The following is a 19,717-nucleotide window of genomic DNA, read 5'->3' as shown; positions in this document are numbered from 1 at the left end:
AATCACAATAGATTCCTGTGTATATAATCTGCTAGGTAGTTTCACCCTGGCCAATTATAGCATGTCCAATGGTCAAGCCAATTCTGGCTAAGTCAACCTTACCTGAGAAAGGTAACAATTCCTTGCTGATTAATATAAACGTGGTGACCAAATTCTGTACATTAAATCTAAAGAATTCATTAATAAATATGATTGCTTTTGTTATTAGTCATGTTAATTAATGAATAACTTTAATCAGAATATTTGTTGTTACATATTTTGCCTCTCATTTTAGAAAAATAATCAGTTGAATTGCTATAAATATTTCTAAGGGCTAGTTATAGGCCCCTGGCTTGAAGAGAAAAATTCTGAACAATTTCAATGTGAAAACTTCTGAAATATGATATAGAAAGCAGACAACTGCAATTATAAAATGGACATTACATTGGCCTAGAAAGAATACTAGACAGCCAAAATCATGGATGGTCTCTGGAACGTGTTTGTTCCATGTAAGTAATTTACCACTTCATTTGGGGAAAGTGCTATGCCAGAATTTGTTGTGCTCAAGAAAAACTTTGATCACACATGTTATACCAAAAATATAAAAATAAAAAATAGTTATTATGAATAAAATGTGGCCAGCTTCTATGATGCTGGATCTAAAGCACTATGTGAATGTGTTTTTATGAAGATGTGTATATATAGCTTTCTCTGTCGCTAAATCTGTCTATTTGTATCTGGGTAGCCTCACCAGAAACCCTCTACCACATCTGGGTCATCACTTTTAAATGTATTTTTAAATTAATAATCTCATAATATTAATTTTGTACATGAAAAAAATAATCTACGAAGTAGAACACAGGGGGATTTGCCAATTTGGAAGATCCTTGGATGGATTAATTATTATTACATAGTAGGTGCAATTAATGAATAAGCAGACAATGAACAAAGAATTCTACCACAGTTCTACCAGATTGCCTGACATACTGGAGGATGATACACTGTGATTTAGCAGATAAACTGTGTATGGCCCAGACAAGGTCTTCAGAAGTTACAGGGCCATTAGCAGACGCTTTGCTTCTGAAGTTCAGTCTCTGAAATTTTCAAAACCAGATATCACTAGTTTCATGGACACTGGTAAGCCCCTGAACTACAAACCTTCCACAGTGTCTGTCTCTGCCATATGAATTTGAGCTAAGTGAGAATTTCACAGATGAACTGTAAATTGTTTCTATGCTAGAAGTGCATTATAATGAGGTATCAATGCACTTCTTGTTTAACTCTGTAAATCTTGCCAATGATGTCTGAGCAAAATAACAATAGTCTAAAGATTAAATATTTTGTCCTAGCATTGGTTTGATGACTATGCACCACTCTATATTTATGTCTATCTCTCTGTCTGTATTTACTTGAATCTATCCTGGTTGAATGTCTAGAAAAGGCAATATTATAAGACTGAGACAATTAGCTTGACCAGAAATTCTATCTTAAACTCTTGGCACATTATAAATACTATAGATTTAAGTGAGCTTTTGCTGTATATTTTTCTTAGACATCCAATTATTAACTACTTTTCAAATAGAGCTTTTTGTTGTTTGTTTGTTTGAGGTGCTTTTTGTTTTTCATATTAGGTGATTAAATGGGAACCCTATTTTTTATATCTCTAATTTGCAAATTGTTAATTTGAGAAACAGGAAAGGAACTGAAGAGCATGGGGGAGTTAATATCCATACAAAGATTTGAACAGTAGTAATTGTTGTCTAAATAAAATCCTAACTACTTGAAAGCATAATATATTTAGTTGAGTCTACAAAATAAAACCAAATGAACCAGGTATAAAGCCATAAAAATTGCCCAAGTATATGAATAATCATATTATTGGCACAAAATCTTTAAAATTACATCTCCCTGGCAATGCAACAGAATAATTGTTTACTTTACATCTCCATATCATATTCAGAGTGTAAAGAAAGGTGAACCACTGAACATTTCAATAATCTGATTAATAACATTATTAAGAGCATTAATCAAGAAGAAAAAAGGCTTGTTTTTTGAGTTGCTTTTGAAAAATATATATATATTTATCTAGAGAATATGCTGTCACATTGCCAGGGAGATATACTTTAAAAGTTTTTGTGTTAATTCTGCAATTTAAAGTTACTACTAATCACTTTCACTTCATTAATCTAATATTTTAAAAAACACAACTGAAGGTGTAATCTTTAGTTGATGGAAGCATCTTTAAATAGTTTACTATGCAAATACTCCCTTTATTAAGCCTTAAGACAATACAAAATATATATACTTCTAGTGTTAATCTCAAGTTTTTTTCTGCTTTTTGCATGAACCTTTCTAGAAGTAGTGATATGTCCAAGAAGTGAAGAAAAATGACATTTCCTCAAACATGTTCAGAATTCTCTAGTGATTACAAGTGGCTATTTTCAAGCTTGATAATATTCATTATTATGCATGTTAGCAATTACTCTTTGAATGTAATGCTTCAGTGAAATTGTCAATTATTTATTTAATTTTTAAAATAAATAATAAATAAGCAGTGAAATGTATTTCCTGCTCCAAGGAAGCAGAGAATTTAGGAAGATTCTAAAGACAATCCGGTACAAACAGTAAATCACCCCATTGTTTTCAGGATTGAGCACCTGGCACTTGGAGTAGGCGCAGATTCATTAGCGTTTCTACAATGCTAAATATTCGCCATCATTATTAACAATAAGAAGACCCAAAGCAGAGCTCATTCATGCTTCATATTACCTCCAATTACTGCAGAGTCACTTTTGATTGCATTAGCAAGGGGCTCTCTGTCATCAATTGTTCCAGAATGATCTACAGTTAAAGCACAACAAAGGCAGAAGGTGATATAGGCAAGCAAAAAGAAGACATTTTGAAAAAAATCATAAATGTTTTAAACCAGAAAGAATTATGGAGGTGAATTTGGGATCTCCGTTATTTTCAATTTCAGCAATGTCAATGGTGTTGACCCTCATAAATAAGAAATTGAACATCTAGAAAAGAAATAGGAAAGAGATCTAAAAGCCAAATAAATAAAACCAACTTTAAGAAGCCATCTTGAGAAGGTGGCCTGAGAGCAACATGGGAAGTTTTTTAAATCCCATGGGCAAGCTGGGTTTGTGACTGAGTAGAGGAAGAACCCTAAGTCACCTGCAAATGAGTGTGTCCTTTCCCTTGATGTGGCATCCGTGCCAGCCTGGGCCACACAGCTGGACTCGGTCACGTGTCCCGTAACAGTGACAGGGTCTGGATGGCTGGGGTACAGAGCTGCCTTCAGAGGGGCCACGTGACTCAGCTGCACTGCAGAGAGGCAGCCTGTGAAGCCCTGCGCACCTGCCAGTGCAGTCTCCTGGTCTACATCACTGTGTTCTGCAAATCCAAAAAAATACCAAAATGTTAATGGTGAAAATCGAAAACAGGGAACGACACAGAAATGGCGTATTCTGAATTTGTTAATGCAATAGCAAGAAATATAAAGCTATCAAATTCCTCTTTAATTTTGTCTTTACTAAAAAGATAAAAACCCATTAGTCTTTCACAACTATTGGTAGATTTCCCATTTAATGAAGTCAAGTTTTTAAGCACGGATGATTAAAAAGGTTATGGTAAGCTCTCCAGAAACAAAGCATAAGAATGGATCCGGTTAAGAAGCAATGAGGGTGTCATAATATTTTTAATTTAAAAATAGATTACTGCAACATATTTATGTTAGGGTTTATAGTCAGAATCAAGAGGTGCATCCTAGTTTTGAAAACAAGTTCAGTACAGTTTTCAAAACTTACGCCATGAAAGTAACACAAACTAGAGAGAAAAGTGAGCCTTTGGATTTCTGTTATCAGTTCCCCAACCTGACAATTTGTTCTGGCTGAAAGTTTTCTGATGCTTTGTGACCCCACCCAAACATACCAGGAGGATGATACCATCATGCAGTGGGGGCCAGACCCTGAAGTTATTAGGGTCTCTCCATAATTACTCATGTACAGCCATAAAACCCTTCATACCCATTGCCTTTTCTTCCTGTTTCAATGACAACCTGTCACGGAGACAGAAATATTTGTGCCCTCCAAAGCCAGACAATCTCTCCCTCCTATTAATGAGAATTTAGTTAGTATGAGACTCTTGTGGAACAGAGACTGTTGTAATGCAAGGACATTAATTCATAATTTGCATTAGGAATATCTCATACATACTCCTTGCTTGGCAAGCACAAAATCTAAACAAGGAAAATTTATTGAAGAGCTTAAAGGCTCAAATGTCATCAAAATACAGTGCATCCATCCACCCAGTATGATAAAAAACAAACAGCACAACTATTGATATGGTTTGGCTCTGTGTCCCCATCTAAACCTCATTTGAATTGTAATCCCCATAATTCCCATGTGCCAAGGGAGGGACCCAGTGGGAGGTGACTGGATCATGAAGGCAGTTTCCCCCATGCTGTTATTGTATCTCATGAGATCCAATAGTATTATAAGTATTTGGAAGTTCTTCCTTTTTTCTTCTCTCTCCTGCTCCTATGTGAAGAAGGTTTTTGCTTCCCCATCCCCTTTGCCTTCCGCCATGATTATAAGTTTCCTGAGGCCTCTCCATCCATGTGGAACTGTGTTGATTAAACCTCTTTCTTTTATAAACTACCCAGTCTCAGGAAGCTCTTTATAGCAGTGTGAGAACGAACTTACAGAACTATTCTCCCCTGTACTGTAAATAGGTAGGGAAAGACAAAATGTGCACGTTAGTCTTTCTTTTGAAAATATAATAATATAGATGTGTATATTCAGGGCAACTTGAATTTATGCTCCCAGGAAAATTAAGTTAAATTAAAAGTACAAACAATGTAAGAGATACTAAGAATATATGAGTGCATATTATGTGCTAGCTAGTATTCTAAAAGATTTGCATGCTACTGATAAAACTTTACAATACCCAGACTTGTAACTGGAACAAGTCACATGGATGGAACAGTTAAGTTCAGAATTTTAACCATTCACCTGAGGTTACACAGTTGTCAGCATTACGGGACCTCTGGCCTACTATATTCCAAATCATGAGCTTCTTTTGTTTATAAACCACTCTCTGGTTGAGATACTCTTTCCTTTAGTCTGCTTTGAGTTTCTGCAGTGTCTTTTTATTTATTTATTAAAGCATTTTTTCTTGAGAGCTAGACTTTAAGTGACCCTGGGCATCTGAGCATCTGAGATCTTTTTTTTTTTTTTTAACAGAGTCTCTCTCTGTCACCCAGGCTGGAGTGCAGTGGCATGATGTCAGCTCCCTGCAACTTTTACCTCCCAGATTCAAGAGATTCTCATACCTCAGCCTCCTGAGTAGCTGGGATTACAGGCGTGCACCATCACACCTGACTAAATTTTTTGCATTTTTAGTACAGATGGGGTTTTGCCATGTTGGCCAGGCTGGTCTCGAACTCCTGGTCTCTAGTGATCCACCTGCTTCAGCCTCCCAAAGTTGCTGAGATTCGAGGCGTGAGCCACTGTGCCTGGCCAGTTATATCTAAGTTTTAAAGAATTTTGGAAGGCTCCATTTTCATTCATGTTTTCTATGTAATAATAAAAATCCCGATTGAATGTTTAGTATCATGAGTATCATCCTCTCTAAAGAGAAAATGGAAAATTTGAGAGATTATATCACTTTCTTGTTGTGGGGGACCTGGTAGTGAGCCATGTTCTGACCCACCTGGCTCTTCCTCACTACCCAGAGATAGCACTGAGGTAGCATCACTCTACAGCTTCCGCACAAAACTGTGAGCTCCTCAAACAGAAAGATGACTGCCAACACCCAGAATAATGTCATTGCCTAAGAGGCAGTTCATCAGTGTGTATGGAACCAAAGAAAGCACTTAGTCCACCTTAGCAGTCATTCAATGTTCATTGACCTTTTAATCTGCTTCCTGGTGCCAGTGACCACCTTAGGTGGCTCACACCCGGGACATGTAGACAGTGTGGTGGTCTGCGCGGACCAGGAACAGAGCTGCAGGCCACAGCCCTGCCAGCAAACCTCTCTTTACCCAGCCTTGGGACAGAGAGGGCATGGCCTAAATCTCAGGTCATCTCAGTGTCTTAAAAAACAGAAAATGGGCACATTAATATTTTCTAATGCTGATCTTTCCCCATGGGCCCCAGGGACCTCTGTAAGACAAACAATCCCCAAGATCCAAACAATTCAACCCTCCCCCACCCCATGAGAGTTTTCTAGGCTGGCCCTTGAGCTTTCTTCCAACCCAACAGGTAGGAAGCCCCACAAAAGCCTCCTCCCTGGTTCCCTCCAGGATCCCCTTGCCTGTCTGCCTGCACCAACAACTCATTTCAGAAGCATCAGTGGGGTAGAACCCAAATTAGAAGTAGAGGGAAACCACAAGAAACTCAGCAGCCATCCTCCCATAAGTGACTCCAAACAAAATTAATTGCTAAATTAAGTTGCTCATAAGCAAAGCTGGCCTTATAAATACATAGCGTCAGATATCTGCTTTGACAATTGTGTTTATAACCCAATGGGCAAAAACATAAGTTTTTCCTGTTACCTGACTCCTGAAAAGCCAACACAGTGTAATAAGTCAGAAATTACTTATTATGGAGGGAGAAATTGATGACAAATGTCTCCAGTTTCACAGAAATCTGGGTAAAACAATCATGTTTTAGACGTTTCCTGTTATAATAATCCTTAAATGACCCAGATTTCAGGGCATTTGTGCCTGTTACAAAGTAACCTTCAAGTGTATTTTTCCAACAAAGGGAATGACTTCCATATATATAAAGAAGAAACCTTTTAACAAAAGGCCTACAAGAAAAATGGAGTATTGAAAATTAGAATTTGGTGAAGTGCTCTTCTGTGACAGAGAAACGACTGTTCGTTGAAAGATATGACAATACATTTAAAAACAATTACAAGGAGTGCTTTATGAAATTTCTTGTGGCATAAACAAAAAAATAAAAACTCAAGAAAACGAAGTACTTTATATGTCCTACCTATGAGAAGGAGTCATTTAAGAAGAAAGATCTCAATGTCTTTAATCCATAAACAAGGCTCGCCAAAAAAATAAATAAATAAATAAATGGTGCAATGAATCAGAGAGCCAGGGCTAGAACGGAATGATGCACGTTTACTATTTTATGCAATTCCACCAGGAACTCAACACAAAAAGAATTAATGGGAAAGTAAAATGGCAAAGCAGACAAAAAAAAAACCTATGTGGATAAAGAGGCAGTTTATCATAAAAGGTATTTGTTTGCCAGCCAAACCTACTGTAGTGAGATGTAAACTTGAAAGCCTGATGAATGCACAAGTTATGTACAGGCAGCTATCTTACAGTGACAGGTACTTCCCTTTTGCTTTCAGCATAACCTGTCTCAAGTGTCATTTTACAAGATGTATGTAAAAATCTCAGTGTCCTTAAGTAAGCTAATTAAACCTTCTTTTGTGCCCCTTTGGCTTTGAAGCTGGTTTTACTTAAAATATCCTTGAGTGGAAGATTGTCTCTAAAGCTCTTCTGAGGAGATTGAGTAGACATCCTCTTCTCTCAGACCACACACTTTATTTACATCTGGGCTAAATCGCCACTGCAGAAACCTGAGTGTGCTTCCTGAGCTCTGCAGACTCAAGAGAGATAAATGATCCCTATGGGTCATCGCCTCTAAATATACCAAAGCTACTACTCAGAACGAGTGAAAATGATCTCCAGGCTTTTAGAAAACTTCTCTAACATAAAAATGAACAGAACTCAGAACTTAATTTTACAATGGGTTTTGGAGATAAAAAGCAAATGTAGCACGTCCTATTAATGATGGAGAAATGTCAACCAAGTTAATCCAACGCAATCTGGTTTTTCCCACTACCATCATGAATTATCAACACATTCTCGTTAGTGTTCCTGTGCCATGAGGCATTTGACACAGATAATAACAAACAGCAATTATAAATTTCATTCAACTTTTGAGTAGTGATTTTTTTCAGTCATTTCCACAGTGTGTTAAATTATATCATTATTCAAAATGTGGGCATATTTTCCCATGAGAGGTTTTATACAACTTTAATAAGATTATGTAAATATCTTAACTGAGATCTTTGTTTTCCCCATGTGGTGGAATTGTGATAAGTAATAGCTTAATGAATTGGCAAAACAACTTTATAGCTGTATATTTCCTTTAATTAATTACATCCTAGAGAGATTTCTTTTTATATAATTTTCTAGTAAATATCTTAAGGACACTGATTGACAAATCATTCACTTTGGCAATGGAACTTACACACATTGTGAGCAAAGTAAAGACGTGACATCAAACTGTCGGCCCTTTTATAGGGAATACCAGAAAGAAAGGAAATGCTTTTTTCCCCATCCTCTAGTTCTCATTTCTACAAGTGAGGATGAACTATAGCAACAATTTTTCACTCCAATCACCATTAACATGCATTACAAGCAGGTATCAAGCAAGGGGGATAATTTTTATGTAATAATATTAAATTGTACTATGATGGCATGAGAATCAACTCTAACACCCCATTACATTTAACAGACAATGCTAATAGAATTCAAATTTCTCTGCTCTGATTCTGATTAGTCCTTTGAAATATCATCAGACTCAGTTTCACCAACCTTTTGGGCACCTGGGGCCGGTTTCAAGGAAGACAAATTTTCTGCAGATGGGAGTGGGGAGGTGAGTGGTTTCAGGATGATTCAGGTGCATTGTATTTATTGTGCACTTACTTTCTATTATTATACATTATAATATATAATGAAACAATCACACAGTTGGCCACAATGTAGAATCTGTGGGAGCCCTGAGCATGTTTTCCTGCAACTCTATGGTTGCATCTGGGGATGATGGAAGATGGTGACAGATCATTAGGCATTAGATTCTCATAAGGAGTATACAACATACAACCTATATCCCTTACATGTGCAGTTCACAATAGGGTCCTAACTCCTATTGTGAGAATCTAATGCTGTGGCTGATCTGACAGGAGGAAGAGCTCAGGTGTTAATGCAAGTGATGGGGAGTGGCTGTAAAGACAGATGAAGCTTCACTTGCTTGCCTGCCTGCCACTTACCTACTGCTGTGCAGCCCCGTACTGGTCCATGGCCCGCAGTTTGGGAACACCTGATCATATCGACCAACCAGCATCTTTTTCTGGCTGTGCCCTCTCTCCACCTCACAGGTTCCTTGTCCACACCCCAGCCAGTCCCTTCCTTTCTCTTCCTTCCACAGATTCCTATTCTTTAAGAAACTCACTCACATATTAGCATCAGTACCTAATCAGGGCTTTATTTTTTACTTATCCCTGGTGTGGGCAGCTTTTAAGGCATGTTAGCAATTACACGGCAGAATGAAATATAGAAACCTAAGTGAAGTATAGAAACCTAAGCCTTCTCTTCTGCATTACTATCAGTTATCAACCTACTACTACTAATAAAAGTGTGCTCCTGAATTTCATGTTAACCCTTACCGATAAAATGTAAAAAGGTCATTGAGTCTCAAAAAAAGAAAAACAATCCCTTTCTCTCTTCGTTTTTTTTTTTTTTAGATGGAGTCTCACTTCGCTCAGGCTGGAGTGCAATGGCACAATCTTGACTCACTCCAACCTCCACCTCCCAGGTTCAAGTAATTCTCCTCCCTCAGCCTCTCAAGTCACTGGGCCTACAGGCACATGCCACTGCACCCGGCTAATTTTTTGTTTTAGTAGAGATGGGTTTAACTGTGTTGCCCAGGCTGATCTCGAACTACTGAGCTCAGGAAATCCCCTGCCTCAGCCTCCTAAAGTGTTGGAATTATAGGCAGGAGCCACTGCCTCTGGCCCATCCCTTTCTCTTTTCTAATTTAGAAATTCTTGTTTTATCATTGCAAGAAGGTTTCTAGATTTGAGGCACCTGAAAATATATCATTTTGGATTTGTGACTCTTGCTTTTAACATTTGGTATATTTTTAAGTGTAAGTCGAATTCCATGTGTTATTGTGCTTGGATGCCAAATAAAAAGCTTTGCATGTGACATCACTGTCAGAGGAATACACATGCCCACCCCACAGGGACCACATGCTCATGACTATACATGCTTCTGACAAAAGTCCCAACTTCCATGTTATCATTTGTTCTACTATTAAAATCAGGTAATGTGTTTCTTTCAACAACATGAATGTTCTTTGAATGGTTATTTTAAAAGCATGTTTTTAAACATGTTTGGAACATGACACTTCTGATCAATTTTCATGTATTATGATTAAGAGAATACGTTTCAAGGTATGATTGGTTCAATACAATATGGCTAATCCTCTGGAATCAACTAAAGCCTTCTCAAGAAGAAAGTCATGCTATGCATTGAAGACAGTCTATGACATTTTAATTATGAAATAATTGAAAAATCAATGAAACTGACATTTTTTTAAAAGACTGTAAGATAGATTTTGTTTTGACTTTTCTTCCTCTAACTTGTACCTTCCTTAAAAACAAGCTTCTAAAATAACCAATCCATTATTTTGAAAGTCATTTCATGATAAATTTATAAAATCACAGTGCCCTAAGTTTACTTAGGTCACCTTTTGCCTCATCTCTGAGCACTGAAGCAAGTTTTACATAAAGAATTCCTGACACATTGTACATTTCTCTTAAAGCTCTTCAGAGGAGACTGAGTCGAGTTCCTTCTCCTTGCTGACTACACACTTTATTTACATCTGGCCTAAATCTCCACTGCAGTAATTTGAGAGTACATCTTGGCTCTGTGTCCCCCAAAAAGAGAAATGATTATTATGGACCACCATATATAATATAGAAAACCTATTGCTGATGAAGGGTGAAAACGATCTGTCGGTGTTTACATAAAGAAATCATAAAACTAATCTAACATATAAAAGTCTCCAGGAATAGAACTCAAGAGCTTAATTTTACAGTAAAATTTAATATAAAAAACAAATGTAAAGTAGTCTGTTGATTATGGGAGGATCTGAACTGAGCTGCTTAGCTAAAACCTTGATCTTCCCACCATAGCTCTAAACTCTCAATATGTTATTACTGCCAAGCTTATTAAACACTTCTGTATTTCAATTGTAAGAGGCAGTCAGAAATGGCTACCACGTCATCATAGTACAGTTTGATGTTGTTTCTTAAAATTCAGCTGCCTTTCTCAATATCTGCTAGTAGCATCTTTAACAGTGGCAGCAATTCAAAATTACTCTTAGAATCCTTTCTACATTTCAGAAATGAGTACTGGAAAAAGTCAAGAGAGGGAAAGTATTTCCTTAATTTCTCTGTTTCCATCTGAAAAGCATGGAATAGTCACATACTTAAGTCTTTTGTTGTAAGTGTAGGCAAATTACAACTCCAAAAAAAAAAAATGGCAATGTTTATATGTTACTCCCTTAGAAGAAATAGCCAGAAATTATAAAAATAGTAGAAGCATTTTAATATATTTTAATTTAGAGGGTAATTTGAGACTATTTTTTCTAAAGCAATACTGGTGCACATTATACTCATGTAGATACAAAGGCACATTTTGTTATGATGATTATATAAATCCCCACTGCCATAAGCTCTGTTAGGGCAGATATAATGTCTACCTTGTTGAGTGGTATTCTCTGTTTACATGGTAGGTGATCACATGGTATGTATTTAATATATGAACCAAGGAGTCACCTGGGCTTACAAAAATGCAAAACATATTTAATAGGTATGGAAACATGAGACTGTGGCTCAAAGACCACCAACTACAGTGAGATTACATGACCAAGGGTCCCAACTTCTGGGCTCCAAAATCCATCCTCATGATTCTACCAAGGCCATGATTCCCATGGGCGGCCCCCAACTAATGGTGGATCATCCCTGGCAAACAAGGGACCCTAAGGCATTATAAGGCAAGTTTATCCCTGGGAAACAAGGGACTCCTTTGGAGGGAGACTTTAACTCAATGGCTCCCTGAACATTTTGTTAAATCTTCCTGGCCTGGGACATTTCCATGCTTCTGTAAGATTTTCCCTCTCTCTCTCCATCCTTTGTAGACAGAGTATCATGGACATCTAATGTTCCTGTCTGCCTTAGCCAGCTCCTCCCCTTTTTCTCTTACAGAATTTTTCCCCTAATAAAGTCCTCACATGCTTAATCCTGTCTTCACAGCTGTTTCTTGGAGGACCTGGTCTAACACAATAAGTGACTTCCAGGCAGACCAATTCTCTTTGGAAAATTAGTAACTCTACTTTTGAACCATCTTGATCTATTTTACCATGAATTAATATATTGCATTAAAATATAAGGATATACTATGTAACTTTTCACTATAAATTCATATACCACACAAGATTTGACCATAAGTTATCCTTTTTTTTTGAATTACAAATGATTAGTCCCTAGTCAAGATCCATACCTTAGGCATATGCTAAATAAATTATCACTTGTACTTTTAGAAGAGTGAGTTGACTTACACCATAAAGTTCATTGCTCAATTTGGACTTTTACTTTTCAGCATATGTGATATGCATATCTGAATAATATGTAACTTTTGAGTAAAAGCCTTAACATCTCTAATTCAATAGGAATCTCTCTTATTCATTTACAAAAATGAAAATGAGTATTCATATGTTGAATGTTATTCTGTTTGGTGAATACAATTCTCCTTATAGGATGCCAATCAGCTTTCCAATTGTTTTACAATATATTGAATGTATTTCTACTCAAAGTGGTATAATATCTTGCACAGAAAACCTACCTAATATTTCTTCTTGACATCTGTGAATGTAGTATTAGCTTATGATTCCACTCATTAATGTCATCTACTATACTAATGTAGAGTTTGGGGGATGAGCGTTCTTCCAAATCATAGTTGCACATATTTTTAATTCTGTGAATAACAATAGTTAATGTGCAAAGGTAGGCTTAAGTGAGGACAGAATAAGGAGCTGAGTCTTCCATGAGCCTGATGTTCAGCAAAGATGTTTTCAGACATACTGCCTCATTGCAGAGGTTGATGCTCCATCCTATAATCCCTACATCTTTGCCTCATCCTGGGCCTCTCTGGGGTTCTCATCCCTTCCCCAGTTACCCACAACGTACCTCCTTCAAGGCTGAAATCTACAGGGAAGCAGATGGATCCCACAGTTAAGACAGTTGAGGCTTTGTTTTTGTTGCTGCTTGTTTGTTTAGATTTTTACAATTCTCTGTGGCTTCCTAAGCTGTGTCATAGCTACTGATGAAATAAGATCCTCTAAGGTAATTTTAAAAATAATGTTCAGAAATACCTTAATTACATATCCAAAGGTAAATAGGCAGAGCTAGTTACATACCCAGAGCTGAATAGTCTCCTAGACACTAGTGTCCTTACCTCCAGAGTAGTCTGAAATAGCTATAAATATTTCCCAATATTAAATATGAAATAACTAAATATATTCCCTTTTTTTTTTTTAAATGAGACGGAGTTTCGCTCTTGTTACCCAGGATGCAGTGCAATGGCGCGATCTTGGCTCACCGCAACCTCCGCCTCCTGGGTTCAGGCAATTCTCCTGCCTCAGCCTTCTGAGTAGCTGGGATTACAGGCATGTGCTACCATGCCCAGCTGATTTTTTTGTATTTTTAGTAGAGATGGGGTTTCACCATGTTGACCAGTATGGTCTCGATCTCTTGACCTCGTGATCCAGCCACCTCGGCCTCCCAAAGTGCTGGGAATACAGGTGTGAGCCACCGCGCCCAGCCTTTCTTTTGCTTTTCACAAAGGGAGAACCTAGCCAAGTTTTTGCATCTGAAGTTTAGTCTAAAGCTAATACTCACGTGCTCAGACTTAAGAGTACACATTGTCTTATCTGTTAATTATACATCAGGGGGCAAGATTTGAATCAACTTTAAAGCTACAGAACAAAGTGGAATCATTTCATGCTAAATACATTATTGGTTATATGTGTATTCTTAGAGTAAATGATACATACACATGTCAGTCTTAAATAGTTGGATTTATATAATAACACTGTGAGACTCCCTTGGAATTTTTCAGTTAAGCTTCCATACATCTAAGAAGTACTTTGCACTTATTTTTTTGTGTCCACAATAGGTAGTGGAAGAACATTACAATTCATGGTATTTCCCCTGTTTGTTAGGAGAATAAGAACACATAATCTTGGTGCTCATCATAGTACTTGAAAGCCTATAAATATTTATTTGCTGAACTATTAACCTTCTCAAGGGCCAATATTTTGATCATTCACATATGGGTTTAATCAAACATTCTCAAGATTCTGAGATTAGGTACAGGGAACATAAGGAATGATTAATTGAGGTACAAATAACTGCAAAGGTCAAAAAACAAAATTCCATTTACAATCTCGCACCAAATATTTCAGACCAGTGTCATATACCAGATTAGGAATCAAAATTAGGCTACAAGAAGTCCCCTCCCCACAAATAAGGTGAAATTGCAATACTCTTAATGATTTATGTATAACTGAAAAGAAAATATCTATTAAAATTTACTTTTCAATTTAGTCCTTGTTGGCAAGTGTAAAAAAATGCAAATATATTCTGATCTTAAAATGGCAACATTACACTTCTACTCCAGTGCTGTAATTAAAGGTAATTGATAGAAATAAATAAGAATTATAAGGCATTTAGATTGCATCTGAGCAAACATGACTGCCAAGGGCAACACTGCAACAAGGCAAATAGAATCCAAATCATAACCTGAAGCATATTAACTAAGGAGAAGAAATGCAATTGCATTCTTCTTCCATTTTTCAGACCTAATCTTATTTTTGTCATCAGAGGAAAGTTTGTATATTTGGCACCTGATCAATATATACTTTGCTATTTAATATTTTTGAAATGTGAGAATAATATCATATTTCCTCATGCTGTATTGAGGCAGGAAAGAGACCAGGTGATGTTAGCATCAAAGGAAGATGCTTTCTCATCCCGTGGGAAGACCCTATTCATGGCTGCATATACCTCTACCTTGATTATCACTCACTTTATCATCAAAATAGGCAAGCGATTTCCTCTGGCATGATGAAGTCCGTGTGTGTGTGATACGACTTTTCCGATCCATGTTTAGGGGAAAGGTTGTTTCTTTTACTTACCTAAAATCCTGCCCAGTACCAGAGATTTGACTGCACTGAATTCTGTGCCTGATGCCAGGTGAACTTCTCTCCTTGTATTATCGTCAATCTACAAAATTATTATACGAGATAAAAACATTCAAATGGATGGCATTTTGTTGAGGAAACAGGAAGCAAAGGAGGACAAGAGAAAAAGATATATTAGGCAGTTGTTAGCATGGCCCCAAACATTAAGAAAAAAAAAACAAACTTTAAAAATGTAACTACTTATGTTTTTTAATGTTATTTTTACACTACCCTCAGACACCAGTGCATCCCACCTTCTATCCCCTTATATCATTTTATTTTTCTCCACTATATAAGAAATCCAAAATTGATGAAGCCAACAAGAAGAAATACAAGGTTATTTTTCACCTTAACACTTTTACTTGGTATTTTTATTTGAGGTAGGCAGGTAAGCTATCCTGTGTAGGATACCAAAAAATTATTAGCGCTTTTCTTCAAAAACTGGCTCCATGAATAATTCCACTTTCGTGGCTGGGACTCACATCATTAACAAAAATTATTCTGATATTACAATCATTATTTTCTGATAGATTTATTACTGCATTTATCTAAAGTAAACTGGTTTCATTAGTGTAGCAATGGTCCCAGCAGTAGTACACTATGACATCATTTTCCTTCTGAGCAGAAACAAGTTAGAAAAGATTGGCATTTTAACTATCTAATATTAATAATATAATGAACAAAATTGTATTGCTTAAAAAGATTCTGACTACATTTGATGGTCTATTATCTACAGAAGAAGACCACTGAAAGTGTCTCTGCTTCTTGTGCTCATTATCAAATTTCTGCTTGAGATCCATCATGCTAGAGAGTCATTACAATGATTGCTTCTGCTGAATTTACTATATTACCTCTACAAAGACCATTCCTTCTTCTCTGTTAATCATTATGTGGTGAAGTTGTCCATCAGCCATGTTTTTAAAATCAAAGTTAATGACATCAGGCTCTTGATATCTATTTAGCTTGTACCTGATCTGTAAACTTCCTAAAGTGGGGGAAAATAGTGATATTTTTAGTAAAAATTGTACTGTGAGAATGGCTTACTTAAAAATCAGAGTCACATTTTTGTTGTTAGTTAGTCATTTTGAGGGGAAAATTGGAAGATACCTTCTTATTATAATCCCCAGGAGTCCATTTCCAAGTGAAATTGCAATACTGTGTTTTCAAAATCACAACCAAGTATCTTACTCATAAGCACTATCTTTTCTGCAAATCTTTAATTTACTTCTCTAAAAATCAACTCAGATTAAGCATATGCAAATCTCTGCACTAGCTTCTCACTTAAAAAATAATATTAAGTGTTTCTGAAATGCCAAACCATTGTTTAATATTGCAATAATATTCTGTTTTTATAATCTTTAGAAAATACAACTCACACTCCAGAAATATAACAATTAATGAAATTATTAAAGGCAAAATAATTTTACTAAAGATAAGAAATACGGGCCGGGCGCGGTGGGTCAAGCCTGTAATCCCAGCACTTTGGGAGGCCGAGGCGGGTGGATCATGAGGTCAAGAGATCGAGACCATCCTGGTCAACATGGTGAAACCCCATCTCTACTAAAAATACAAAACATTAGCTGGGCATGGTGGCGCATGCCTGTAATCCCAGCTACTCAGGAGGCTGAGGCGGGAGAATTGCCTGAATCCAGGAGGCGGAGGTTGCGGTGAGCCGAGATCGCCTCAGTGCACTCCAGCCTGGGTAACAAGAGCGAAACTCCATCTCAAAAAAAAAAAAGAGAAAGAAAGAAAGAGAGAGAGAGAGAAAGAAAGAAAGAAAGAAAGAGAGAGAGAGAAAGAGAGAGAAAGAAAGAAAGAAAGAAAGAAAGAAAGAAAGAGAAAGAAAGGAAGGAAGGAAGGAAGGAAAGAAAGAAGGAAGGAAGGAAGGAAGGAAGGAAAGAAGGAAAGAAAGAACCAAGAGGTCACGGTCAGACACTTTGCCATGAAATAATGGTCAGATGCAAGGTTTTAAGCCAAATTTGCCATCAGAATTAGTACTACTCATTTAATTGCCTGCAGAGATGTCACTTAATTTATTTCACAGGATTTATTTCCATTTAACAAAGAAAATGCCCTAATATATAATGAAAGTTAAGCTCAAAATGCACAGTAAGGATAAATACACTTAAGGAATAATGTTATTTTTACTTTGGGGTTCAGTACCCTTGGGATATACTTGAACAGTTGAAATGACACAGTCATGTTTGTATGTTTACATTCCTTAACCAGAGAATTTATTTCCAAAAGTTTTACCTGTAATCCATATATGCAAAAGAGAAAAACAGCAGTCAGTGGTTTTCTGTAGGAAACAAATTTCCTAATAAACATGTCCTTAACACTGCATGGATATACTATTTTTTTTTTACCATGACAATTTTTTGACTGAAAGTACAACTAAAAGGTCATCTTGTGGACATCTTCCTATCCATTCTGCCAGTTTATTAACATTCCCTCAATGTTTCTTTGCTTTGATTTGCAGGAAATACTTATGTGCAACAAGACACCTGATTTCAAAATCAACTACAAAACAAATATTGATATTCATATGGAATAATCAAGGAACTTCTAACAGTAATAAAATATAACAAGCATTTTATATAAATAAAAATACACTGCATATGTAAAATTATCAAAATTATAAAGAGATGAAGGCATCTTAATCATTTTAAATAGTCCTTTTAGATTAGACTTACAGGATAGTACTAAAAATGTAAATACTAAAGACAGGCACACTCTGTCTTTCTGTTTGTAGCTTGAGAAGCAAGAAAACAAGAAAGATCCATATTACAGAGCTAGTGTTCTAATGTAATTTTCTCTCTTCTAAAAAGAACTCACCATTTTTGGCAATGATAATGGAAAGGTATTCTTTGTAAAAGGAGCTCACAAAGAGCAGCAAGCTTGGTGTTCGTGTTGTTCGGAAACTAAATTTGATCATTTCTCGGCTCAGCTTCGTATCACCATGAAATGAAGCAGCGTGGGAGCTGGAGTTTTTACTAAAAAGATAATTTTCTTGAAAATTGTATATCACGGATGAGCCAGATCCAAAATATGCAGAAATCTCTGAAATAACATGTATATATTTGGTTAAAATGTTTAAGTACAAGGATCCTGTTTTGGTTAAAATAATTGATATTTTAGTTGCTTTAAATAAAAAATTGCATAGAAAGAAGAAACAACCCCAAACTAGAATTGAATAAAAAAGTAAATTAATAGAGCTTTCATAATGATCTTTGAAATGGCTTTCTGTTAAAATGACATATAATTAATGCACTAGTATAATTTTACAGTTGAAAATTAAATGCTTTATTCTCTGAGTTCAAACACAAACCAGGCTTGTCTTCTATCTCCTTGATCATCTACTATTTTATTTAAAATTCAACTCCCATTTATTATTTTGTAGATAGTACACACTAGTCTTAAATGAAGTGCATCTTAAAAGAAGACTAGGGTATCCTAGCTACAAAATAGGAAGGAAGGATGTTTGAGAGATTCTTCTTTCCCAGGACGAACAGGCAGAAAGTTTCCTTTATGTCTAAACATTTTCTCATAGTTATTATACACTATAAAAAGAACGCTAAGTCTGGTGTTAACATGAGAGGGAAAAATAGGGTCAACAAACAGAACTAACCAACCTCTTTTAAATCATTTTAAGGAAATGTGTAGTATTTTCCTTATATGAGATTAATATCCCAAATTCTGTTTCTTTCCTTTCTCTCTCTCTCACACACACACAAAATATACATGTTTGAAAAAGAAGAGGATGGTAGGAGAAATAACTAGTTTTAAATCCTTGAATCTGCTTCTCTCCATTACTATAAAAAGGGCTGGTTACTACATACAAGTTGTAGATGATGCTTACTGGATCATACAGTAATGATGCCCTTGACATTTTAGGGGTTTTTATTTGTTGGTTTCATTATTTTATTATCTATAATGTATATTTTATATTCAATATAATATGTTCATACAGAGTAACATTTCTGGTTGCACTCAGCAAGATGAACTAGAAATTATTTACATCCAGAAAATGAAGACAGGTTATTTTAAATAAGTGGCCCTAATTATCACTTTAAAGATGAAAAGTGTCCTAGCCTGGTACCAGCAGTATATGATTATGATCACAAGTTCATTTGTAAATTATAGATTATTCCTGAGAAAAGCGGATGTCTTGAAAAGTGCATTTAGCCAACTTTTTATTAACTCATCCCCATGCTTTCTTTGTAAGTCAGGAGTTGTTTTAATTTGGAGCCAAGTTTTGTTAGCCTCCTTCAGGAAAAGGTTCAATAGCCAAGAGACACTTTAAATAAAGTAACTGAAGTAAAATTGATGTCAGTCTTCTATGAGGAACTATGAAAGAATAATAAATGTTTATATATTCATAGAAGTCTGTCCAGAACAGTTAATCCTACAATTGTTCTTCCCTTATTCCACGATGTGTATCAGAGAATGAGAAGCTGAAAAGTACTCTGCTATTTTATCTTACCAGCAGATATTCAACATATCATACAACAAAATGTATGATTAATGTATAAATGTATCTATTATTTAATATATCAATATTTAATAGTACATTGTTTACATTTCTGGAAAAAATATTTGTCTAAAAACTCAAATAA

The 19,717-nt window shown here is 36.0% G+C and overlaps 1 protein-coding gene across 4 annotated transcripts in view; it reads right to left on the bottom strand.

Moving 5' to 3' along the window:
- CNTNAP4 (contactin associated protein family member 4) overlaps positions 1-19,717 on the bottom strand; it is a 288,212-nt gene that overhangs the window by 2,269 nt on the left and 266,226 nt on the right. For all 4 annotated transcript variants that reach the window (XM_002761181.6, XM_078358379.1, XM_078358378.1 and 1 more), the window contains 5 exons: positions 17,937-18,161; positions 15,953-16,086; positions 15,057-15,144; positions 3,157-3,375; positions 2,749-2,820 (listed from right to left, as the gene is read on the bottom strand). In XM_002761181.6, coding sequence (XP_002761227.1) covers positions 2,749-2,820; positions 3,157-3,375; positions 15,057-15,144; positions 15,953-16,086; positions 17,937-18,161 — 738 coding nt within the window. The remainder of the gene's footprint in view (positions 1-2,748; positions 2,821-3,156; positions 3,376-15,056; positions 15,145-15,952; positions 16,087-17,936; positions 18,162-19,717) is intronic.

Source organism: Callithrix jacchus, chromosome 20, assembly GCF_049354715.1.
Source record: "Callithrix jacchus isolate 240 chromosome 20, calJac240_pri, whole genome shotgun sequence".
Lineage (NCBI taxonomy): Eukaryota > Metazoa > Chordata > Mammalia > Primates > Cebidae > Callithrix > Callithrix jacchus.
The sequence above is the reverse complement of the archived record's forward strand: the minus strand, read 5'-3'. Positions and strand labels throughout refer to the sequence as shown.